We start from the raw sequence: 25,603 nt of genomic DNA, 5'->3' as shown, positions 1-25,603 counted from the left end.
TTCGGTTCAGGAAGCCACTCGAGGTGGGTGCGGAGGCACAGGGGGTGCTGTTGGGGCCGTCAAACAGAGCCAGTAAGGGCCTCGACTTAGCGGTTGCTCAAACCATGGTGAGAGGGGACAGTGAGCCGTTCGTAATGGTCCTGAATACGGGGTCGCGGCCGGCCGTAATTGCGCAGGGAACGGTGCTGGCTCACGCCGCGCCGCTGCCCGTTGAGGAACGGCTCGTGGCTCAAGCAGATTTTACTGTCGAGTCGCATCCTCAAAGTGATGAGGGGACTGAGTGGTTGGACTCGCTGTGTGCGGGTTCTGCTAACTTGTCCGGGGTGCAATTGGGAGCATTGAGGGGTTTGCTCATCGAGTTTGCTGACGTGTTCAGCAAACATAAGTACGATATCGGCTGCACTGACCTGTTGCGCCACCACATAGCTACAGGGGACGCGGCCCCTATTCGTCAGAATCCTTTCCGGCTCAGCCCGGCCGAGAAGGAACATGTGCAATCGGCGGTTAATGATATGTTGGCGGCCGATATCATTTCGCCCTCTTCTAGTCCGTGGGGTGCTCCTATTGTCCTAGTAAAGAAACAGGACGGGTCCTTGCGATTTTGTGTCGATTTCCGCCGCTTAAACAAAATCTCGATGGCGGATGCGTATCCGCTCCCCAGGATGGATGAGTCGCTGGATGCCTTGGCGGGAGCGCAGTTTTTTTCCACACTCGATCTGCTTTCTGGATTTTGGCAATTGCCACTCGATAACGAGTCTAAACCTAAAACTGCTTTCCGCACACCTGGGGGCCTTTTTGAATTCAACCGTTTGCCCATGGGCTTACATTCCGCCCCCGCCACGTTCCAGAGACTCATGGAATTGGTTTTGTCAGGCCTCCAATGGGATACCTGTTTGATTTATCTTGACGATATTATCGTCTTTAGTCGGACTTTCGAGGAGCACCTCCAGCGACTGAGAGCGGTGTTCCTCAGGATGCGTTCCACTAAGCTAAAATTTAAACCGGCTAAATGTTTTCTGCTTCGGGAATCTGTCAGGTATTTGGGCCATATCGTGAGTCGTTCAGGGATCTCGACGGACCCTGCTAAGACGCATTGCGTCAGCTCATGGCCAACGCCAACCTCGGTCACGGAGGTTCGTAGTTTCATTGGTTTTGCCTCCTATTACCGTCGTTTTGTCAAGCAATTTGCCACCATAGCCAAGCCCCTGCACGCTTTGACGGCTAAGGGTGTGAGGTTTCACTGGGGGGCAGAGGAGGAGGATGCGTTCTGCTCCCTCCGTGACGCTTTGGTGCAGGCTCCCCCCTTGTGTTACCCCGATTTCACACAACCGTTTTTGCTTGACACGGACGCCAGCAATACGGGTATCGGGGGGGTGCTCTCACAGTTGGTCGGGGGGGTTGAACGGGTGGTCGCCTACGGTAGTAGGGTTCTTTCCCCCGCAGAACAACGCTATTGCGTAACTCGTCGTGAATTGTTAGCCATTGTGTTTTTTACACAGCAATTCAGGCCGTATCTTTACGGCCGTCATTTTACGGTCCGGACGGACCATGCGGCTCTACAATACGCTATGCGCGTGGCGCAGCCATCGGGCCAATTGTCCCGATGGTTGGAGGTCCTTCAAGACTACCAATTCACGACGATTTACCGAAAAGGGTTGCGGCACTCAAACGCGGACGCCTTGTCGCGGTTGCCGCCGTGCACGGACTGCACATGTTTGTTGGGATCAGCGCGGTGCAAACCCCCGGTCGCCGGCGCCCCGGGAGTTGCGCTCGCCGCCACTGACACCCCGGGAGAGGACGCCCCCACGGGGAGGGATTCGCTGTTGTCGTTGCCCCTCATTGAGTGGGGCCGCCTCCAGATGTCCGACAGCTCCCTACTTACGCTGCGTCGGAAAGTTGGCGCTCCCGAACAAGGGGAGGCGCGGGTCGGTTCCTGGGTGTGCAGACAGGGCCTGTTGATGAGGTGGGACAACATGTCCCGGCGTCACGTGCTCGTGGTGCCTGTTGCTATGCGGGGTAGGATTGTTCTGGCAGCTCATGAACGGCTCATGCATCTGGGTTTTCACAAAACGCTCGCCCTAATCCAGCGAGACTATTATTGGCCGGGGATGGGTAACGACGTGGCGAATATTCTTAAGGGATGCGTAGAGTGCGCCAAAAGGAAACCGCCACCATTGGCGGCTAATCCACCGCTGCAATCCATTCAGGTTTCGCGTATAAACGAATTGGTAGCGTTGGACATCTTGGGGCCCTTTCCGGTTACACCAAGGGGAAATAGGTTCCTGCTGGTTGGCGTGGAATACTTCACCCGATGGCCTATGGCATGGCCGCTCGCCAACCAGTCGGCTGCGGCGGTGGCGGACGCCTTTGTCCAGGGTTATGTGTTGGACAAGGGCGCCCCCGAACGCTTGCTGACGGATCAAGGGAAGAATTTTTCGAGCGTTTTGTTGCGCGAGGTGTGCGACCTGTTGGGTACAAAGAAAGTGCGTACTTCCCCCTACCACCCGCAGACTGACGGGATGGTTGAGCGTCTGAACAGAACGATTACGTCTATGTTGTGCCAACAGGTCTGCGACGATCAGGTTGATTGGGACTTACAGGTGCCGGGGGTACTCGCGGCCTATCGAATGGCCCCTCATGCGGCGACAGGGTTTTCCCCATTTTTTCTTATGTATGGGCGGGAGGCCGATCCGGCCATGGACGTCCAACTGGGGATTTCCCAGCCACGTGCAAAATCTAAATTGGCAGACCACATCAAATTTAATATCGCCAAATTGACTGAAGCGCGGGAGGGGGCAAGGTTGAATTCGCGGTCGCGGCAAATTGCAAACGAGAAATTGCATGAGCGGAGGGTGCATACGCATGATTGGAAACCAGGCGATAAGGCCTGGCTGCATTGTCCACACGCACCGTTGGCTACGTCCCCCAAGTTGTTGAGACCTTGGAGGGGACCGGTGGAAATTGTGCGGGTTGCACGGCCCCAGAGTATACAGATTAAATGGGGGAAACGCCGTTGGTATGTGCACCCCTCCCGACTGAAGCCCTATGCGGCACCGTGTGACCCCGTTCTGTGCCGTGACGACCGGGCGTGTGATGTGACCGTCGACTCGGGGAGGGAGGTGTCGCAGGCTGATCCTCACGTGTCTCCACCTGACCCACCCCCAGGTGCCTCGGGCTTGACGGCTGCTGACCATCGAGAGCCTGAACCCCGGGGCACGCACGAGTCCTCGATGCCTGGCCGATGTCTTCCTGAACCGCCGGCACCACCGGACGTTCAACCGCGTCTGGTGCCGTACGACGGACCGGCAAGGCGGACTCGGGCTAGGTCTCAACAATTTTCATGAGGACGGGTTTTGTTTGTGCTCTACACCGAGCTCGCCCGGTGTTCCCCTCTGCCGGGATAATGTCCCGTTGTAGGGACGCTCGGAAGAAATGGGGACACTGCACGAGTCGAAAGAAAAAAAAAATTTTCCATTTATTTTTTTTGTATACACATTGCTATTGTCACTCGCCGGTTTGTATATATTGTTCTGTTGTCGCGGTGGCATTGGTTGAGGGTTGCGGATGGTGGTGTTCGCGTCGTGTTGTGTTGTTAGCTTAGTTGTTGTTCTTGTTGTTGTGTTGTGTTACGGGGCACACAGGGAGGGTTTGTAATTTTTGTAGCAGCCGGGGCGGCTGCGAGCTATGTGGTAGGGGGTGATGTAGTGGTGGTATTGACGTGCGCCGACTGTGACAGTGATGGATCACGGGGCGGCGCGGGGTGCGGGGTTGGGCACGCGTTGTGGGCGTGGTGTGGACGCGCGCGCCGGGAGTGACAGATGACGAGGCGGCGCGGAGTGAGTGGTGGGGCACGATGAGATGTGGGAAGAGAGGATCGTAGCCGGCACCCGGTGATTGGTCGAATAAGTGGGTGCTCGCAGCGACGTCCGCAGGTGGGGTATAAAGGGGGACGCGCGAGAGCACTCGGGGAGAGTTACCCAGTTGAAGACCCGAAGACGGAGCTGAAGACCTAGTGAAGCCGAGTAGCTCAGTGGCGTTAGTCGCCGAGTAGCTAAGTGGATGTTGGTCATCCGAGTAGCTCAGTGGCGTTAGTCGCCGAGTGGCTAAGTGGATGTTGGTCATCCGAGTAGCTCAGTGGGCGTTAGTCGCCAAGTAGCTAAGTGGGTGTTTGTCACCCGAGTACTAAGTGGATGTTGGTCATCCGAGTAGCTCAGTGGCGTTAGTCGCCAAGTAGCTAAGAGGATGTTGGTCATCCGAGTAGCTCAGTGGGCGTTAGTCGCCAAGTAGCTAAGTGGGTGTTTGTCACCCGAGTACTAAGTGGATGTTGGTCATCCGAGTAACTCAGTGGGCGTTAGTCGCCAAGTAGCTAAGCGGGTGTTTGTCACCCGAGTACTAAGTGGATGTTGGTCATCCGAGTAACTCAGTGGGCGTTAGTCGCCAAGTAGAGAAGTGGGTGTTTGTCACCCGAGATACAAAGTAGGTGTTAGTCACCTGTAACCAAGTTTGAAAAATAAAGAGTGTGTTACCCGTGAAGTCGTCTCCCGTGGAGTTACTACATTACACTAAGACTAAGATGTTGACTACCTCGCCTGGTGTGCAGGAGGTCGTGGGTTTCATTTTGACCCGTGGGTTCTATCTTGATGCTAAGCCTAAGATGTTGACTACCTCGCTTGGTGTGCAGGAGGTCGTGGGTTTCATTTTGACCCGTGGGTTCTATCTTGATGCTAAGCCTAAGATGTTGACTACCTCGCTTGGTGTGCAGGAGGTCGTGGGTTTCATTTTGACCCGTGGGTTCTATCTTGATGCTAAGCCTAAGATGTTGACTACCTCGCTTGGTGTGCAGGAGGTCGTGGGTTTCATTTTGACCCGTGGGTTCTATCTTGATGCTAAGCCTAAGATGTTGACTGCCTCGCCTGGTGTGCAGGAAGTCGTGGGTTTGATCTTGACCCGTGGGTTCTATCTTGATGCTAAGCCTAAGATGTTGACTGCCTCGCCTGGTGTGCAGGAAGTCGTGGGTTTGATCTTGACCCTAACCCTAACTCTGAGATGTTGACTACCTCGCCTGGTGTACAGGAGGTCGTTGGTTCGATCTTGACGCTAACCTAAGATGTTGACTACCTCGCATGTTAAACCACTACAGTTGTAGTGGTTGTTGTTGTTATTGTTGTAGTGGTTGTAGTGGTTGTAGTGGTTGTTGTTGTTATTGTTGTAGTGGTTGTAGTGGTTGTAGTGGTTGTAGTGGTTATGGTTGTTGTAGTGGTTGTTGTTGTCGGGGTTATGGTTGTTGTAGTGGTTGTTGTTGTTGTGGTTGTTGTAGTGGTTGTAGTGGTTGTTGTTGTTGTAGTGGTTGTTGTAGTGGTTGTTGTTGTTGTTGTAGTTGTTGTTGTAGAGGTTGTTGTTGTTGTAGTGGTTGTTGTTGTTGTAGTGGTTGTTGTTGTTGTTGTAGTTGTTGTTGTAGTGGTTATTGTTGTTGTAGTGGATATTGTTGTTGTAGTGGTTATTGTTGTTGTAGTGGTTATTGTTGTTGTAGTGGTTATTGTTGTTGTAGTGGTTATTGTTGTTGTAGTGGTTATTGTTGTTGTAGTGGTTATTGTTGTTGTAGTGGTTATTGTTGTTGTAGTGGTTATTGTTGTTGTAGTGGTTATTGTTGTTGTAGTGGTTATTGTTGTTGTAGTGGTTGTTGTAGTGGTTGTTGTTGTAGTGGTTATTGTTGTTGTAGTGGTTATTGTTGTTGTAGTGGTTGTTGTTGTTGTAGTGATTATTGTTGTTGTAGTGGTTATTGTTGTTGTAGTGGTTATTGTTGTTGTAGTGGTTATTGTTGTTGTAGTGGTTGTTGTAGTGGTTATTGTTGTTGTAGTGGTTGTTGTTGTTGTAGTGGTTATTGTTGTTGTAGTGGTTGTTGTTGTTGTAGTGGTTGTTGTTGTTGTTGTAGTTGTTGTTGTAGTGGTTATTGTTGTTGTAGTGGTTATTGTTGTTGTAGTGGTTATTGTTGTTGTAGTGGTTATTGTTGTTGTAGTGGTTGTTGTTGTTGTAGTGGTTGTTGTTGTTGTAGTGGTTGTTGTTGTTGTAGTGGTTATTGTTGTTGTAGTGGTTGTTGTTGTAGTGGTTGTTATTGTTGTAGTGGTTGTTGTTGTAGTGGTTATTGTTGTTGTAGTGGTTGTTGTTGTAGTGGTTATTGTTGTTGTAGTGGTTATTGTTGTTGTAGTGGTTGTTGTTGTTGTAGTGGTTATTGTTGTTGTAGTGGTTATTGTTGTTGTAGTGGTTATTGTTGTTGTAGTGGTTGTTGTTGTAGTGGTTATTGTTGTAGTGGTTGTTGTTGTAGTGGTTGTTGTTGTAGTGGTTGTTATTGTTGTTGTAGTGGTTATTGTTGTAGTGGTTATTGTTGTTGTAGTGGTTGTTGTTGTAGTGGTTGTTATTGTTGTAGTGGTTGTTGTTGTTGTAGTGGTTGTTGTTGTTGTAGTGGTTGTTGTTGTTGTAGTGGTTATTGTTGTAGTGGTTATTGTTGTTGTAGTGGTTATTGTTGTTGTAGTGGTTGTTGTTGTTGTAGTGGTTGTTGTTGTTGTAGTGGTTGTTGTTGTTGTAGTGGTTATTGTTGTTGTAGTGGTTGTTGTTGTAGTGGTTGTTATTGTTGTAGTGGTTGTTGTTGTAGTGGTTATTGTTGTTGTAGTGGTTGTTGTTGTTGTAGTGGTTGTTGTTGTTGTAGTGGTTGTTGTTGTTGTAGTGGTTATTGTTGTTGTAGTGGTTGTTGTTGTTGTAGTGGTTATTGTTGTTGTAGTGGTTGTTGTTGTTGTAGTGGTTGTTGTTGTTGTTGTAGTGGTTGTTGTTGTTGTTGTAGTGGTTGTTGTTGTTGTAGTGGTTGTTGTTGTTGTAGTGGTTATTGTTGTTGTTGTAGTGGTTATTGTTGTTGTAGTGGTTATTGTTGTTGTAGTGGTTGTTGTTGTTGTAGTGGTTGTTGTTGTTGTAGTGGTTGTTGTTGTAGTGGTTGTTGTTGTAGTGGTTATTGTTGTTGTAGTGGTTATTGTTGTAGTGGTTGTTGTTGTTGTAGTGGTTATTGTTGTTGTAGTGGTTGTTGTTGTAGTGGTTGTTGTTGTTGTAGTGGTTGTTGTTGTTGTAGTGGTTGTTGTTGTTGTAGTGGTTGTTGTTGTTGTAGTGGTTATTGTTGTTGTTGTAGTGGTTATTGTTGTAGTGGTTGTTGTTGTTGTAGTGGTTGTTGTTGTTGTAGTGGTTGTTGTTGTTGTAGTGGTTATTGTTGTTGTTGTGGTTATTGTTGTTGTAGTGGTTATTGTTGTTGTAGTGGTTGTTGTTGTTGTAGTGGTTGTTGTTGTTGTAGTGGTTGTTGTTGTTGTAGTGGTTGTTGTTGTTGTAGTGGTTATTGTTGTTGTAGTGGTTGTTGTTGTTGTAGTGGTTATTGTTGTTGTAGTGGTTGTTGTTGTTGTAGTGGTTATTGTTGTTGTAGTGGTTATTGTTGTAGTGGTTATTGTTGTTGTAGTGGTTGTTGTTGTAGTGGTTATTGTTGTTGTAGTGGTTGTTGTTGTTGTTGTGGTTGTTGTTGTTGTAGTGGTTGTTGTTGTTGTAGTGGTTATTGTTGTAGTAGTGGTTGTTGTTGTTGTTGTGGTTGTTGTTGTTGTAGTGGTTGTTGTTGTTGTGGTTGTTGTTGTTGTAGTGGTTGTTGTTGTTGTTGTGGTTGTTGTTGTAGTGGTTGTTGTTGTAGTAGTGGTTGTTGTTGTAGTGGTTATTGTTGTAGTGGTTATTGTTGTTGTAGTGGTTATTGTTGTTGTAGTGGTTGTTGTTGTTGTAGTGGTTGTTGTTGTTGTAGTGGTTGTTGTTGTAGTGGTTGTTGTTGTTGTAGTGGTTATTGTTGTTGTAGTGGTTGTTGTTGTTGTGGTGGTTATTGTTGTTGTAGTGGTTATTGTTGTTGTAGTGGTTATTGTTGTTGTGGTGGTTATTGTTGTTGTAGTGGTTATTGTTGTTGTAGTGGTTATTGTTGTAGTGGTTATTGTTGTTGTAGTGGTTGTTGTTGTTGTAGTGGTTATTGTTGTAGTGGTTATTGTTGTTGTAGTGGTTATTGTTGTTGTAGTGGTTATTGTTGTTGTAGTGGTTGTTGTTGTTGTTGTAGTGGTTATTGTTGTTGTAGTGGTTATTGTTGTTGTAGTGGTTGTTGTTGTTGTAGTGGTTATTGTTGTTGTAGTGGTTATTGTTGTTGTAGTGGTTATTGTTGTTGTAGTGGTTATTGTTGTTGTAGTGGTTATTGTTGTAGTGGTTATTGTTGTTGTAGTGGTTATTGTTGTTGTAGTGGTTATTGTTGTTGTAGTGGTTGTTGTTGTTGTTGTAGTGGTTATTGTTGTTGTAGTGGTTATTGTTGTTGTAGTGGTTGTTGTTGTTGTAGTGGTTATTGTTGTTGTAGTGGTTATTGTTGTTGTAGTGGTTGTTATTGTTGTTGTAGTGGTTATTGTTGTTGTAGTGGTTATTGTTGTTGTAGTGGTTGTTGTTGTAGTGGTTATTGTTGTTGTAGTGGTTGTTGTTGTAGTGGTTATTGTTGTAGTGGTTATTGTTGTTGTAGTGGTTATTGTTGTTGTAGTGGTTGTTGTTGTAGTGGTTGTTATTGTTGTTGTAGTGGTTGTTATTGTTGTAGTGGTTGTTGTTGTTGTAGTGGTTATTGTTGTTGTAGTGGGTATTGTTGTTGTAGTGGTTATTGTTGTTGTAGTGGTTGTTATTGTTGTAGTGGTTATTGTTGTTGTAGTGGTTGTTGTTGTTGTAGTGGTTATTGTTGTTGTAGTGGTTGTTGTTGTTGTAGTGGTTGTTATTGTTGTAGTGGTTATTGTTGTTGTAGTGGTTGTTGTTGTTGTAGTGGTTATTGTTGTTGTAGTGGTTATTGTTGTTGTAGTGGTTGTTATTGTTGTAGTGGTTATTGTTGTTGTAGTGGTTGTTGTTGTTGTAGTGGTTATTGTTGTTGTAGTGGTTGTTGTTGTAGTGGTTGTTGTTGTTGTAGTGGTTGTTGTTGTTGTTGTAGTGGTTGTTGTTGTTGTAGTGGTTGTTGTTGTTGTAGTGGTTATTGTTGTTGTTGTAGTGGTTATTGTTGTAGTGGTTATTGTTGTTGTAGTGGTTATTGTTGTTGTAGTGGTTGTTGTTATTGTAGTGGTTGTTGTTGTTGTAGTGGTTGTTGTTGTTGTAGTGGTTGTTGTTGTTGTGGTTGTTGTTGTTGTAGTGGTTGTTGTTGTAGTGGTTATTGTTGTTGTAGTGGTTATTGTTGTAGTGGTTGTTGTTGTTGTAGTGGTTATTGTTGTTGTAGTGGTTGTTGTTGTAGTGGTTGTTGTTGTTGTAGTGGTTGTTGTAGTGGTTGTTGTTGTTGTAGTGGTTGTTGTTGTTGTAGTGGTTATTGTTGTTGTTGTAGTGGTTATTGTTGTAGTGGTTGTTGTTGTTGTAGTGGTTGTTGTTGTTGTAGTGGTTGTTGTTGTTGTAGTGGTTGTTGTTGTTGTAGTGGTTGTTGTTGTTGTAGTGGTTATTGTTGTTGTAGTGGTTATTGTTGTTGTAGTGGTTATTGTTGTAGTGGTTATTGTTGTTGTAGTGGTTGTTGTTGTTGTAGTGGTTATTGTTGTTGTAGTGGTTGTTGTTGTTGTAGTGGTTATTGTTGTTGTAGTGGTTATTGTTGTTGTAGTGGTTATGGTTGTTGTAGTGGTTATTGTTGTTGTAGTGGTTGTTGTTGTTGTAGTGGTTGTTGTTGTTGTAGTGGTTATTGTTGTTGTAGTGGTTGTTGTTGTTGTAGTGGTTGTTGTTGTTGTAGTGGTTATTGTTGTTGTAGTGGTTATTGTTGTTGTAGTGGTTATTGTTGTTGTAGTGGTTGTTGTTGTTGTAGTGGTTATTGTTGTTGTAGTGGTTATTGTTGTTGTAGTGGTTATTGTTGTTGTAGTGGTTATTGTTGTTGTAGTGGTTATTGTTGTTGTAGTGGTTATTGTTGTTGTAGTGGTTATTGTTGTTGTAGTGGTTGTTGTTGTAGTGGTTATTGTTGTTGTAGTGGTTGTTGTTGTTGTAGTGGTTATTGTTGTTGTAGTGGTTGTTGTTGTTGTAGTGGTTATTGTTGTTGTAGTGGTTGTTGTTGTTGTAGTGGTTATTGTTGTTGTAGTGGTTATTGTTGTTGTAGTGGTTATTGTTGTAGTGGTTGTTGTTGTTGTAGTGGTTGTTGTTGTTGTAGTGGTTGTTGTTGTTGTAGTGGTTATTGTTGTTGTTGTGGTTGTTGTTGTTGTAGTGGTTGTTGTTGTTGTAGTGGTTATTGCTGTAGTAGTGGTTGTTGTTGTTGTTGTGGTTGTTGTTGTAGTGGTTGTTGTTGTTGTGGTTGTTGTTGTTGTAGTGGTTATTGTTGTAGTGGTTATTGTTGTTGTAGTGGTTATTGTTGTTGTAGTGGTTGTTGTTGTTGTTGTAGTGGTTGTTGTTGTTGTAGTGGTTGTTGTTGTTGTAGTGGTTGTTGTTGTTGTAGTGGTTATTGTTGTTGTAGTGGTTGTTGTTGTTGTGGTGGTTATTGTTGTTGTAGTGGTTATTGTTGTTGTAGTGGTTATTGTTGTTGTGGTGGTTATTGTTGTTGTAGTGGTTATTGTTGTTGTAGTGGTTGTTGTTGTTGCAGTGGTTATTGTTGGTGTAGTGGTTGTTGTTGTAGTGGTTGTTGTTGTTGTAGTGGTTATTGTTGTAGTGGTTATTGTTGTTGTTGTAGTGGTTGTTGTTGTTGTAGTGGTTGTTGTTGTTGTAGTGGTTATTGTTGTTGTAGTGGTTATTGTTGTTGTAGTGGTTATTGTTGTTGTTGTAGTGGTTATTGTTGTTGTAGTGGTTATTGTTGTTGTAGTGGTTGTTGTTGTTGTAGTGGTTATTGTTGTAGTAGTGGTTATTGTTGTTGTAGTGGTTGTTGTAGTGGTTATTGTTGTTGTTGTAGTGGTTATTGTTGTTGTTGTAGTGGTTGTTGTTGTTGTAGTGGTTGTTGTTGTTGTAGTGGTTATTGTTGTTGTAGTGGTTATTGTTGTTGTAGTGGTTATTGTTGTTGTTGTAGTGGTTATTGTTGTTGTAGTGGTTATTGTTGTTGTAGTGGTTATTGTTGTTGTAGTGGTTGTTGTTGTTGTAGTGGTTATTGTTGTAGTAGTGGTTGTTGTTGTTGTTGTGGTTGTTGTTGTTGTAGTGGTTGTTGTTGTTGTTGTGGTTGTTGTTGTTGTAGTGGTTGTTGTTGTTGTTGTGGTTGTTGTTGTTGTAGTAGTGGTTGTTGTTGTAGTGGTTATTGTTGTAGTGGTTATTGTTGTTGTAGTGGTTGTTGTTGTTGTTGTAGTGGTTGTTGTTGTTGTAGTGGTTGTTGTTGTTGTAGTGGTTGTTGTTGTTGTAGTGGTTATTGTTGTTGTAGTGGTTGTTGTTGTTGTGGTGGTTATTGTTGTTGTAGTGGTTATTGTTGTTGTAGTGGTTATTGTTGTTGTGGTGGTTATTGTTGTTGTAGTGGTTATTGTTGTTGTAGTGGTTGTTGTTGTTGCAGTGGTTATTGTTGGTGTAGTGGTTGTTGTTGTAGTGGTTATTGTTGTTGTAGTGGTTATTGTTGTTGTAGTGGTTGTTGTTGTTGTAGTGGTTATTGTTGTTGTAGTGGTTATTGTTGTTGTTGTAGTGGTTATTGTTGTTGTAGTGGTTATTGTTGTTGTTGTAGTGGTTGTTGTTGTTGTAGTGGTTGTTGTTGTTGTAGTGGTTATTGTTGTTGTAGTGGTTATTGTTGTTGTAGTGGTTATTGTTGTAGTGGTTATTGTTGTAGTAGTGGTTATTGTTGTTGTTGTAGTGGTTATTGTTGTTGTAGTGGTTATTGTTGTTGTTGTAGTGGTTGTTGTTGTTGTAGTGGTTGTTGTTGTTGTAGTGGTTGTTGTTGTTGTAGTGGTTGTTGTTGTTGTAGTGGTTATTGTTGTTGTAGTGGTTATTGTTGTTGTAGTGGTTATTGTTGTTGTAGTGGTTATTGTTGTTGTTGTAGTGGTTATTGTTGTTGTAGTGGTTATTGTTGTTGTAGTGGTTGTTGTTGTTGTAGTGGTTATTGTTGTAGTAGTGGTTATTGTTGTAGTAGTGGTTGTTGTAGTGGTTATTGTTGTAGTAGTGGTTATTGTTGTTGTAGTGGTTATTGTTGTTGTTGTAGTGGTTATTGTTGTTGTAGTGGTTATTGTTGTTGTAGTGGTTATTGTTGTTGTAGTGGTTGTTGTTGTTGTTGTAGTGGTTGTTGTTGTTGTTGTGGTTATTGTTGTAGTGGTTATTGTTGTTGTAGTGCTTATTGTTGTTGTAGTGGTTATTGTTGTTGTAGTGGTTATTGTTGTAGAGGTTATTGTTGTTGTAGTGGTTATTGTTGTTGTAGTGGTTATTGTTGTTGTAGTGGTTATTGTTGTAGTGGTTATTGTTGTTGTAGTGGTTGTTGTTGTTGTAGTGGTTGTTGTTGTTGTTGTGGTTGTTGTTGTTGTAGTGGTTATTGTTGTAGTGGTTATTGTTGTTGTAGTGGTTATTGTTGTTGTAGTGGTTATTGTTGTAGTGGTTATTGTTGTTGTAGTGGTTATTGTTGTTGTAGTGGTTGTTGTTGTTGTTGTAGTGGTTATTGTTGTTGTAGTGGTTATTGTTGTTGTAGTGGTTGTTGTTGTTGTAGTGGTTATTGTTGTTGTAGTGGTTATTGTTGTTGTAGTGGTTGTTGTTGTTGTAGTGGTTATTGTTGTTGTAGTGGTTATTGTTGTTGTAGTGGTTATTGTTGTTGTAGTGGTTATTGTTGTTGTAGTGGTTGTTGTTGTAGTGGTTATTGTTGTTGTAGTGGTTATTGTTGTAGTGGTTGTTGTTGTTGTAGTGGTTATTGTTGTTGTAGTGGTTGTTGTTGTTGTAGTGGTTGTTGTTGTTGTAGTGGTTGTTGTTGTTGTAGTGGTTGTTGTTGTTGTAGTGGTTATTGTTGTTGTTGTAGTGGTTATTGTTGTAGTGGTTGTTGTTGTTGTAGTGGTTGTTGTTGTTGTAGTGGTTGTTGTTGTTGTAGTGGTTGTTGTTGTTGTAGTGGTTGTTGTTGTTGTAGTGGTTATTGTTGTTGTAGTGGTTATTGTTGTTGTAGTGGTTATTGTTGTTGTAGTGGTTATTGTTGTAGTGGTTATTGTTGTTGTAGTGGTTGTTGTTGTAGTGGTTATTGTTGTTGTAGTGGTTGTTGTTGTAGTGGTTATTGTTGTTGTAGTGGTTGTTGTTGTTGTAGTGGTTATTGTTGTTGTAGTGGTTGTTATTGTTGTAGTGGTTATTGTTGTTGTAGTGGTTGTTGTTGTTGTAGTGGTTATTGTTGTTGTAGTGGTTGTTGTTGTTGTAGTGGTTATTGTTGTTGTAGTGGTTATTGTTGTAGTGGTTATTGTTGTTGTAGTGGTTGTTGTTGTAGTGGTTATTGTTGTTGTAGTGGTTGTTGTTGTAGTGGTTATTGTTGTTGTAGTGGTTGTTGTTGTTGTAGTGGTTATTGTTGTTGTAGTGGTTGTTGTTGTTGTAGTGGTTATTGTTGTTGTAGTGGTTATTGTTGTTGTAGTGGTTATTGTTGTAGTGGTTGTTGTTGTAGTGGTTGTTGTTGTTGTAGTGGTTGTTGTTGTTGTAGTGGTTATTGTTGTTGTTGTGGTTGTTGTTGTTGTAGTGGTTGTTGTTGTTGTAGTGGTTATTGTTGTAGTAGTGGTTGTTGTTGTTGTTGTGGTTGTTGTTGTTGTTGTGGTTGTTGTTGTTGTAGTGGTTGTTGTTGTTGTTGTGGTTGTTGTTGTAGTGGTTGTTGTTGTAGTAGTGGTTGTTGTTGTAGTGGTTATTGTTGTAGTGGTTATTGTTGTTGTAGTGGTTATTGTTGTTGTAGTGGTTGTTGTTGTTGTTGTAGTGGTTGTTGTTGTTGTAGTGGTTGTTGTTGTTGTAGTGGTTGTTGTTGTTGTAGTGGTTGTTGTTGTTGTAGTGGTTATTGTTGTTGTAGTGGTTGTTGTTGTTGTGGTGGTTATTGTTGTTGTAGTGGTTATTGTTGTTGTAGTGGTTATTGTTGTTGTGGTGGTTATTGTTGTTGTAGTGGTTATTGTTGTTGTAGTGGTTGTTGTTGTTGCAGTGGTTATTGTTGGTGTAGTGGTTGTTGTTGTAGTGGTTGTTGTTGTTGTAGTGGTTATTGTTGTAGTGGTTATTGTTGTTGTTGTAGTGGTTGTTGTTGTTGTAGTGGTTGTTGTTGTTGTAGTGGTTATTGTTGTTGTAGTGGTTATTGTTGTTGTAGTGGTTATTGTTGTTGTTGTAGTGGTTATTGTTGTTGTAGTGGTTATTGTTGTTGTAGTGGTTGTTGTTGTTGTAGTGGTTATTGTTGTAGTAGTGGTTATTGTTGTTGTAGTGGTTGTTGTTGTAGTGGTTATTGTTGTAGTAGTGGTTATTGTTGTTGTAGTGGTTGTTGTTGTTGTAGTGGTTGTTGTTGTTGTAGTGGTTATTGTTGTTGTAGTGGTTATTGTTGTTGTAGTGGTTATTGTTGTTGTAGTGGTTGTTGTTGTTGTAGTGGTTGTTGTTGTTGTAGTGGTTATTGTTGTAGTAGTGGTTATTGTTGTTGTAGTTGTTGTTGTTGTTGTAGTGGTTATTGTTGTAGTAGTAGTGGTTATTGTTGTTGTAGTGGTTATTGTTGTTGTAGTGGTTATTGTTGTTGTAGTGGTTGTTGTTGTTGTGGTGGTTATTGTTGTTGTAGTGGTTATTGTTGTTGTAGTGGTTATTGTTGTTGTAGTGGTTGTTGTTGTTGTAGTGGTTATTGTTGTTGTAGTGGTTGTTGTTGTTGTAGTGGTTGTTGTTGTTGTAGTGGTTATTGTTGTTGTAGTGGTTATTGTTGTTGTAGTGGTTATTGTTGTTGTAGTGGTTATTGTTGTTGTAGTGGTTGTTGTTGTTGTAGTGGTTATTGTTGTTGTAGTGGTTATTGTTGTTGTAGTGGTTATTGTTGTTGTAGTGGTTGTTGTTGTTGTAGTGGTTATTGTTGTTGTAGTGGTTATTGTTGTTGTAGTGGTTGTTGTTGTTGTAGTGGTTATTGTTGTTGTAGTGGTTATTGTTGTTGTAGTGTTTATTGTTGTAGTGGTTATTGTTGTTGTAGTGGTTATTGTTGTTGTAGTGGTTATTGTTGTTGTAGTGGTTATTGTTGTTGTAGTGGTTATTGTTGTTGTAGTGGTTATTGTTGTTGTAGTGGTTATTGTTGTTGTAGTGGTTGTTGTTGTTGTAGTGGTTATTGTTGTTGTAGTGGTTATTGTTGTAGTGGTTGTTGTTGTTGTAGTGGTTATTGTTGTTGTAGTGGTTATTGTTGTTGTAGTGGTTATTGTTGTAGTGGTTATTGTTGTTGTAGTGGTTATTGTTGTTGTAGTTGTTGTTGTTGTTGTAGTGGTTATTGTTGTAGTGGTTATTGTTGTTGTAGTGGTTATTGTTGTTGTAGTGGTTGTTGTTGTTGTAGTGGTTGTTGTTGTTGTAGTGGTTATTGTTGTTGTAGTGGTTATTGTTGTTGTAGTGGTTATTGTTGTAGTAGTGGTTATTGTTGTTGTAGTGGTTATTGTTGTTGTAGTGGTTATTGTTGTTGTAGTGGTTATTGTTGTTGTAGTGGTTATTGTTGTAGTGGTTATTGTTGTTGTAGTGGTTATTGTTGTTGTAGTGGTTGTTGTTGTTGTAGTGGTTATTGTTGTTGTAGTGGTTATTGTTGTTGTAGTGGTTATTGTTGTAGTGGTTATTGTTGTTGTAGTGGTTATTGTTGTTGTAGTGGTTGTTGTAGTTGTTGTTGTTGTAGTTGTTGTTGTTGTTGTAGTGGTTATTGTTGTTGTAGTGGTTGTTGTTGTAGTTGTTGTTGTTGTAGTGGTTGTTGTTGTTGTAGTTGTTGTTGTAGTGGTTGTTGTAGTTGTTGTTGTAGTGGTTGTTGTTGTAGTGGTTGTTGTTGTTGTAGTTGTTGTTGTTGTTGTGGTTGTTGTTGTTGTAGTTGTTGTTGTTGTAGTGGTTGTTGTAGTTGTTGTTGTAGTGGTTGTTGTTGTAGTTGTTGTTGTAGTGGTTGTTGTTGTTGTAGTTGTTGTTGTTGTAGTTGTTGTTGTTGTTGTGGTTGTTGTTGTTGTAGTTGTTGTTGTTGTAGTGGTTGTTGTAGTTGTTGTTGTAGTGGTTGTTGTTGTAGTGGTTGTTGTTGTTGTAGTGGTTATTGTTGTAGTGGTTGTTGTTGTTGTAGTGGTTATTGTTGTTGTAGAGGTTGTTGTTGTTGTAGTGGTTATTGTTGTTGTAGTGGTTATTGTTGTTGTAGTGGTTGTTGTTGTTGTAGTTGTTGTTGTTGTAGAGGTTGTTGTTGTTGTAGTGGTTATTGTTGTTGTAGTGGTTATTGTTGTTGTAGTGGTTGTTATTGTTGTAGTGGTTGTTGTTGTAGTGGTTATTGTTGTTGTAGTGGTTATTGTTGTTGTAGTGGTTGTTGTTGTTGTAGTTGTTGTTGTTGTAGTGGTTATTGTTGTAGTGGTTATTGTTGTTGTAGTGGTTGTTGTTGTAGTGGTTGTTGTTGTAGTGGTTGTTCTTGTTGTAGTGGTTGTTGTTGTTGTTGTAGTGGTTGTTGTTGTTGTAGTGGGTATTGTTGTTGTAGTGGTTATTGTTGTAGTGGTTGTTGTTGTTGTTGTTGTAGTGGTTGTTGTTGTAGTGGTTGTTGTTGTAGTGGTTGTTGTTGTTGTAGTGGTTGTTGTTGTAGTGGTTGTTGTTGTTGTAGTGGTTATTGTTGTTGTAGTGGTTATTGTTGTAGTGGTTGTTGTTGTAGTGGTTATTGTTGTTGTAGTGGTTATTGTTGTTGTAGTGGTTATTGTTGTAGTGGTTGTTGTTGTTGTTGTTGTAGTGGTTGTTGTTGTAGTGGTTGTTGTTGTAGTGGTTGTTGTTGTTGTAGTGGTTGTTGTTGTAGTGGTTGTTGTTGTTGTAGTGGTTATTGTTGTTGTAGTGGTTATTGTTGTAGTGGTTGTTGTTGTAGTGGTTGTTGTTGTAGTGGTTATTGTTGTTGTAGTGGTTATTGTTGTAGTGGTTGTTGTAGTGGTTGTTGTTGTAGTGGTTGTTGTAGTGGTTGTTGTTGTAGTGGTTGTTGTTGTTGTAGTGGTTGTTGTTGTAGTGGTTATTGTTGTTGTAGTGGTTATTGTTGTAGTGGTTGTTGTAGTGGTTGTTGTTGTAGTGGTTGTTGTAGTGGTTGTTGTTGTAGTGGTTGTTGTTGTTGTAGTGGTTGTTGTTGTAGTGGTTGTTGTTGTTGTAGTGGTTATTGTTGTTGTAGTGGTTATTGTTGTAGTTGTTGTTGTTGTAGTGGTTATTGTTGTAGTGGTTGTAGTGGTTGTTGTTGTTGTAGTGGTTATTGTTGTTGTAGTGGTTATTGTTGTTGTAGTTGTTGTTGTAGTGGTTGTTGTAGTGGTTGTTGTTGTAGTGGTTGTTGTAGTGCTTATTGTTGTTGTAGTGGCTGTTATTGTTGTCGTCTTTGTTGTTGCGTTGGCTCGCGAGAGGGCTCGGAGCTGGCGGGCTGGGCGGAGGGCCGCTGGACCCGCGACGGCATTGACCTGAACCACAACTTCGCCGACCTCAACTCCGTCCTGTGGGACGCGGAGGATCGCGACGTCATCCCCCGCGAGTTCCCCAACCACTACATCACGGTTCCTGAGTGGTACTCGGGGCCCAACTCCACGGTCAGAGCACACGCGTGTCACACGCGTGTCGCGTGTTGTGCGTGAGACGTCATCCCCCGCGAGGTCCCCAATCCTTGATACGAAGTAGTGATGGGTTTTTACCCTTTCAACTGGTACAAAAACTGACACCTTTATACAAGGCATCATGTTTGCAATAACCACAACACAAGCAGTCAAAATGCAAACAAAAAGAAACAACTCTGATGATGATGATAATGATATGCACTGTCCTTGAAGTTGATTGGTCCACACCCGAGACAGCTTTCCTTAGAGCCTAGTCTCACATGGTCCTTGAAGTTGATTGGTCCACACCCGAGACAGCTTTCCTTCGAGCTCAGTCTCACATGGTCCTTGAAGTTGATTGGTCCACACCCGAGACAGCTTTCCTTAGAGCCTAGTCTCACATGGTCCTTGAAGTTGATTGGTCCACACCCGAGACAGCTTTCCTTAGAGCCTAGTCTCACATGGTCCTTGAAGTTGATTGGTCCACACCCGAGACAGCTTTCCTTAGAGCCTAGTCTCACATGGTCCTTGAAGTTGATTGGTCCACACCCGAGACAGCTTTCCTTAGAGCCTAGTCTCCATTGGTGTTGGACCAGATGACGCCAAAAGGCGTACAACTAAAAAAAAACGCACTATCAGAGTATTGAGAGTTCGGAGTAAGTATCAACACTATGAGACACCTCCTTTACCAGTGGCAAAATATAGTGATAGGTTTTTACCCTTTCAACTGGTACAAAACCAATGGAGACTAGTGTGTGGAGACTAGTGTACTGTGTGTACTGTGTGTGTGTACTGTGTGTGTACTGTGTGTGTGTACTGTGTGTGTACTGTGTGTGTACTGTGTGTGTGTACTGTGTGTGTGTACTGTGTGTGTACTGTGTGTACTGTGTGTACTGTGTGTGTGTGTACTGTGTGTGTGTACTGTGTGTGTGTACTATGTGTGTGTACTGTGTGTACTGTGTGTACTGTGTGTGTACTGTGTGTGTGTACTGTGTGTACTGTGTGTGTACTGTGTGTGTACTGTGTGTACTGTGTGTGTACTGTGTGTGTGTACTGTGTGTACTGTGTGTGTACTGTGTGTGTACTGTGTGTGTGTACTGTGTGTACTGTGTGTGTACTGTGTGTGTGTACTGTGTGTACTGTGTGTGTGTACTATGTGTGTGTACTGTGTGTACTGTGTGTACTGTGTGTGTACTGTGTGTGTGTACTGTGTGTACTGTGTGTGTACTGTGTGTGTACTGTGTGTGTGTACTGTGTGTACTGTGTGTGTACTGTGTGTGTACTGTGTGTGTACTGTGTGTGTGTGTACTGTGTGTGTGTACTGTGTGTGTGTACTGTGTGTACTGTGTGTGTACTGTGTGTGTGTACCGTGTGTACTGTGTGTGTACTGTGTGTACTGTGTGTGTACTGTGTGTTCTGTGTGTGTTCTGTGTGTGTACTGTGTGTGTGTACTGTGTGTGTACTGTGTGTACTGTGTGTGTACTGTGTGTGCGTACTGTGTGTGTACTGTGTGTGTACTGTGTGTGTACTGTGTGTGTGTACTGTGTGTGTACTGTGTGTGCGTACTGTGTGTGTACTGTGTGTGTACTGTGTGTGTACTGTGTGTACTGTGTGTGTGTACTGTGTGTGTACTGTGTGTACTGTGTGTGCGTACTGTGTGTGTACTGTGTGTGTACTGTGTGTGTACTGTGTGTACTGTGTGTGTACTGTGTGTGTACTGTGTGTGTACTGTGTGTGTGTACTGTGTGTGTACTGTGTGTACTGTGTGTGTGTACTGTGTGTGTACTGTGTGTGTGTACTGTGTGTGTACTGTGTGTGCATACTGTGTGTGTACTGTGTGTGTACTGTGTACTGTGTGTGTGTACTGTGTGTGTGTACTGTGTGTGTGTACTGTGTGTGTACTGTGTGTGTGTACTGTGTGTGTACTGTGTGTGTACTGTGTGTACTGTGTGTGTACTGTGTGTGTGTACTGTGTGTGTACTGTGTGTGTGTACTGTGTGTGTACTGTGTGTACTGTGTGTGTACTGTGTGTGTGTACTGTGTGTGTGTACTGTGTGTGTGTGTACTGTGTGTGTACTGTGTGTGTACTGTGTGTGTACTGTGTGTACTGTGTGTGTGCACTGTGTGTACTGTGTGTGTGTACTGTGTGTACTGTGTGTGTGCACTGTGTGTACTGTGTGTGTGTACTGTGTGTACTGTGTGTGTGTACTGTGTGTGTACTGTGTGTATTGTGTGTGTGTGTAATGTGTGTACTGTGTGTACTGTGTGTGTGTACTGTGTGTACTGTGTGTGTACTGTGTGTGTACTGTGTGTACTGTGTGTGTGTACTGTGTGTACTGTGTGTGTGTACTGTGTGTGTACTGTGTGTGTGTGTAATGTGTGTACTGTGTGTACTGTGTGTACTGTGTGTGTGTACTGTGTGTGTACTGTGTGTACTGTGTGTGTGTACTGTGTGTACTGTGTGTGTGTGTACTGTGTGTACTGTGTGTAGGTGGCTCCTGAGACACGAGCGGTCATCGCGTGGATGGAGCGGATCCCGTTTGTGCTGAGCGCAAACCTGCACGGCGGGGAGCTCGTGGTCTCGTACCCCTTCGACATGGCGCGCTCCTACTGGGCAGCACAGGTGGGCAGTGCGTGGGTGTACTGTGTGTGTACTGTGTGTGTGTACTGTGGGTGTGTGTGTACTGTGTGTGTACTGTGGATGTGTGTGTACTGTGTGTGTGTGTGTGTACTGTGTGTACTTTGTGTGTACTGTGTGTATATACTGTGTGTGTGTGCTGTGTGTACTGTGTGTGTACTGTGTGTGTGTACTGTGGGTGTGTGTGTACTGTGTGTGTACTGTGGATGTGTGTGTACTGTGTGTGTGTGTGTGTACTGTGTGTACTTTGTGTGTACTGTGTGTATATACTGTGTGTGTGTGCTGTGTGTACTGTGTGTGTACTGTGTGTGTGTACTGTGGGTGTGTGTGTACTGTGTGTGTACTGTGGATGTGTGTGTACTGTGTGTGCGTGTGTGTACTGTGTGTACTTTGTGTGTACTGTGTGTATATACTGTGTGTGTGTGCTGTGTGTACTGTGTGTGTACTGTGTGTGTGTACTGTGGGTGTGTGTGTACTGTGTGTGTACTGTGGATGTGTGTGTACTGTGTGTGTGTACTGTGTGTACTTTGTGTGTACTGTGTGTATATACTGTGTGTGTGTACTGTGTGTACTGTGTGTGTACTGTGTGTGTGTGTACTGTGGGTGTGTGTGTACTGTGTGTGTACTGTGGATGTGTGTGTACTGTGTGTGTGTGTGTGTACTGTGTGTACTTTGTGTGTACTGTGTGTATATACTGTGTGTGTGTGCTGTGTGTACTGTGTGTGTACTGTGTGTGTGTGTACTGTGGGTGTGTGTGTACTGTGTGTGTACTGTGGATGTGTGTGTACTGTGTGTGTGTGTGTGTACTGTGTGTACTTTGTGTGTACTGTGTGTATATACTGTGTGTGTGTGCTGTGTGTACTGTGTGTGTACTGTGTGTGTGTGTACTGTGGGTGTGTGTGTACTGTGTGTGTACTGTGGATGTGTGTGTACTGTGTGTGTGTGTGTGTACTGTGTGTACTTTGTGTGTACTGTGTGTATATACTGTGTGTGTGTGCTGTGTGTACTGTGTGTGTACTGTGTGTGTGTACTGTGGGTGTGTGTGTACTGTGTGTGTACTGTGGATGTGTGTGTACTGTGTGTGTGTGTACTGTGTGTACTTTGTGTGTCCTGTGTGTATATACTGTGTGTGTGTACTGTGGATGTGTGTGTACTGTGTGTGTGTGTGTGCTGTGTGTACTTTGTACTGTGTGTGTGTACTGTGTGTGTAATGTGTGTGTGCCTGTGTGTACTGTGTGTACTTTGTACTGTGTGTGTGTACTGTGTGTGTACTGTGTGTGTACTGTGTGTGTACTGTGTGTGTACTGTGTGTGTGTAGACCAGGCGAGGTGTTTAACATCTCGGGGGTTCCTCTAGAAACAGAGGACAATCCACGTGGAAAGTGTGAAACTCTCTCTGTCTCTGTCTCTGCTGGAGAGAGAGACTGCCACGCCCCTGTCGGGCGCCAGACCGGTACCGCGTGTAGACCAGGCGAGGTGTTTAACATCTCGGGGGTTCCTTTAGAAACGGAGATCAATCCACTATGGGTCAGACCCACGTGGAAAGTGTGAAACTCTCTCTCTCTCTGTCTCTGCACTTGCTCCGGCAGTACATATACTAAAATTGGAACGATACAGAGAAGATTAGCATGGCCCCTGCGCAAGGATGACACGCAAATTCTGTCTCTGCTGGAGAGAGAGGCTGCCACGCATCTGTCGGGCGCTAGACCGGTACCGCGTGTACACCAGGTGCCGCGTGTACACCAGGCGAGGTGTTTAACATCTCGGGGGTTCATCTTCTTGGTTCTTTCGGTAAAGTCACGTAGACTGGAAGTAATAAAATAATAAAAATAAAACATAATAAAATAATTCTCACCACGTTTCGGCCACAACGCAAGTAGCCGTCCTCAGGTGGAGAACAGGTCTGTCGAGCAGACAGAGTCCCTGCAGTCACGAAACTTTTAAATCGAAAAATCTCGGGGGTTCTTTCAGAAACAGAGGTTAATCCACTATGGGTCGCACCCACGTGGAAACCCTGTCTCTCTGCTTTTCTCTCTGTCTCTGCTTGAGAGAGAGGCTGCCACGCCCCTGTCTGGCGCTAGACCGGTGCCGCGTGCGTTGCGTTTGCCAGGAGCTGACCCCGACGGCGGACGACGGCTTCTTCCGCTGGCTGGCCGTGGTGTACGCCACGACGCACCGCACCATGGCGAGCCGCGAGCGCCGCGTGTGCCACTGCGACGTCTTTCAGGGCGGCATCGTCAACGGAGCCGAGTGGCACACCGTGCCGGGGAGTGCGTGTGGCACTACCAGACATCACACACACCACGCATACTACACCACACACACTACACCACGCATACTACACCACACACACTACACCACACACACCACGCATACTACACCACACACACACACCACGCATACTACACCACACAAACTACACCACACACACCACGCATACTACACCACACACACTACACCACACACACTACACCACGCATACTACACCACACAAACTACACCACACACACCACGCATACTACACCACACACACACCACGCATACTACACCACACACACTACACCACGCATACTACACCACACAAACTACACCACACAAACTACACCACACACACCACGCATACTACACCACACACACCACGCATACTACACCACACAAACTCCACCACACACACCACGCATACTACACCACACACACTACACCACGCATACTACACCACGCATACTACACCACACAAACTACACCACACACACCACGCATACTACACCACACACACACACCACGCATACTATACCACACACACCACACACACCACGCATACTATACCACACACACTACACCACACACACTACATCACGCATACTACACCACACAAACTACACCACACACACCACGCATACTACACCACACACACACACCACGCATACTATACCACACACCACACATCACACCACACACACACCACGCATACTACACATACTACACCACACATCACACACACCACGCATACTACACCACACGCACCACACACACCACGCATACTATACCACACACACTACACCACACACACTACATCACGCATACTACACCACACAAACTACACCACACACACCACGCATACTACACCACACACACACCACGCATACTATACCACACACCACACATCACACCACACACACACCACGCATACTACACATACTACACCACACATCACACACACCACGCATACTACACCACACGCACCACACACACCACACACACCAAACACCACGCATACTATACCACACACCACACACACCACACAAACCACACCACCACACACCACGCAAACTACACCACACACCACACACACCACGAATACTACACCACACACACCATGCATACTACACATACTAAACAACACACCACTATACACCACCCAAACTACACCACACACACACCACACAAACCACACACACCACACACTACGCATACTACACCACACACCACACACACCACACATACTACACCACACACAAACCACACACACCACACACTGCGCATACTACACCACAAAGACAAAGATCCCCCGTAAAGCCTGGAACAGACTTTAGGGGCAAGTGCTGTTAGTGAGCACCTATAAAGGCCGGCACGGCACACGGGGGGGTAGGTGGCCAACACCACACACAGTGACACACAGTGACACACACACAGTGACACACAGTGACACACAGTGACACACAGTGACACACAGTGACACACAGTAACATACACACACAGTGACAAACAGTGACACACACAGACACACACATACACAGTGAAACACAGTGACACACACACAGTGACACACAGTGACACACAGTGACACACACACACAGTGACACACAGTGACACACAGTAACATACACACACAGTGACAAACAGTGACACACACAGACACACACATACACAGTGAAACACAGTGACACACACACACACAGTGACACGCAGTGACACACACACACAGTCACACACAGTCACACACACAGTGACACAAACACAGTGACACAAAAACACAGTGACACACACAGTGACACACACGCACAGTGACACACACAGTGACACAGTGACACACACACACAGTGACACACACAGTGACACAGTGACATACACAGTGACACACACACAGTGACACACACACATGACACACACAGTGACACACACACACACAGTGGCACACACACAGTGACACACACACACAGTGACACAGTGACACACACACACAGTGACACACACACACAGTGACACACACACACAGTGACACACAGTGACACACACACACAGTGACACACACACAGTGACACACACACACAGTGACAAACACACAGTGACACACACACACACATACAGTGACACACAGTGACACACACACAGTGACACACACACAGTGACACACACACACACACAGTGACACACAGTGACACACACACACAGTGACACACACACAGTGACACACACACACAGTGACAAACACACAGTGACACACACACACACACAGTGACACACAGTGACACGCACACACACACAGTGACACACACACAGTGACACACACACACACACACAGTGACACACACACAGTGACACACACACAGTGACACACACACAGTGACACACAGTGACACGCACACACAGTGACACACACACAGTGACACACACACACAGTGACACACACACAGTGACACACACACACAGTGACACACACACACAGTGACACACACACACACAGTGACACGCACACACAGTGACACACACACAGTGACACACACACACACAGTGACACACACACAGTGACACACACACACAGTGACACACACACAGTGACACACACACACAGTGACACACACACAGTGACACACACACACAGTGACACACACACAGTGACACACACACACACAGTGACACACACACAGTGACACACACACACAGTGACACACACACACAGTGACACACACACACACACAGTGACACACACACACAGTGACACACACACACAGTGACACACACACACAGTGACACACACACAGTGACACACACACACACACAGTGACACACACACAGTGACACACACACAGTGACACACACACAGTGACACACACACAGTGACACGCACACACAGTGACACACACACAGTGACACACACACACACACAGTGACACACACACAGTGACACACACACACAGTGACACACACACACAGTGACACACACACACAGTGACACGCACACACAGTGACACGCACACACAGTGACACACACACAGTGACACACACACACAGTGACACACACACACACAGTGACACACACA

The 25,603-nt window shown here is 44.1% G+C and overlaps 1 protein-coding gene and 1 pseudogene across 1 annotated transcript in view; both read left to right on the top strand.

Moving 5' to 3' along the window:
- LOC144952234 (putative carboxypeptidase X1) overlaps nt 1–25,603 on the top strand; it is a 69,395-nt gene that overhangs the window by 36,539 nt on the left and 7,253 nt on the right. Inside the window, exons 10-12 of the mRNA XM_078882658.1 lie at nt 17,463–17,642; nt 20,137–20,268; nt 22,393–22,552. Of these exons, the coding sequence (XP_078738784.1) occupies nt 17,463–17,642; nt 20,137–20,268; nt 22,393–22,552 (472 nt within the window). The remainder of the gene's footprint in view (nt 1–17,462; nt 17,643–20,136; nt 20,269–22,392; nt 22,553–25,603) is intronic.
- On the top strand, nt 21,856–21,941 carry LOC144952258 (U6 spliceosomal RNA; annotated as a pseudogene).

Source organism: Lampetra fluviatilis, chromosome 66 (assembly GCF_964198595.1).
Source record: "Lampetra fluviatilis chromosome 66, kcLamFluv1.1, whole genome shotgun sequence".
Taxonomy (NCBI): domain Eukaryota; kingdom Metazoa; phylum Chordata; class Hyperoartia; order Petromyzontiformes; family Petromyzontidae; genus Lampetra; species Lampetra fluviatilis.
Note: the sequence above shows the minus strand (reverse complement) of the source record. Positions and strands in the feature narration are given on the sequence as shown.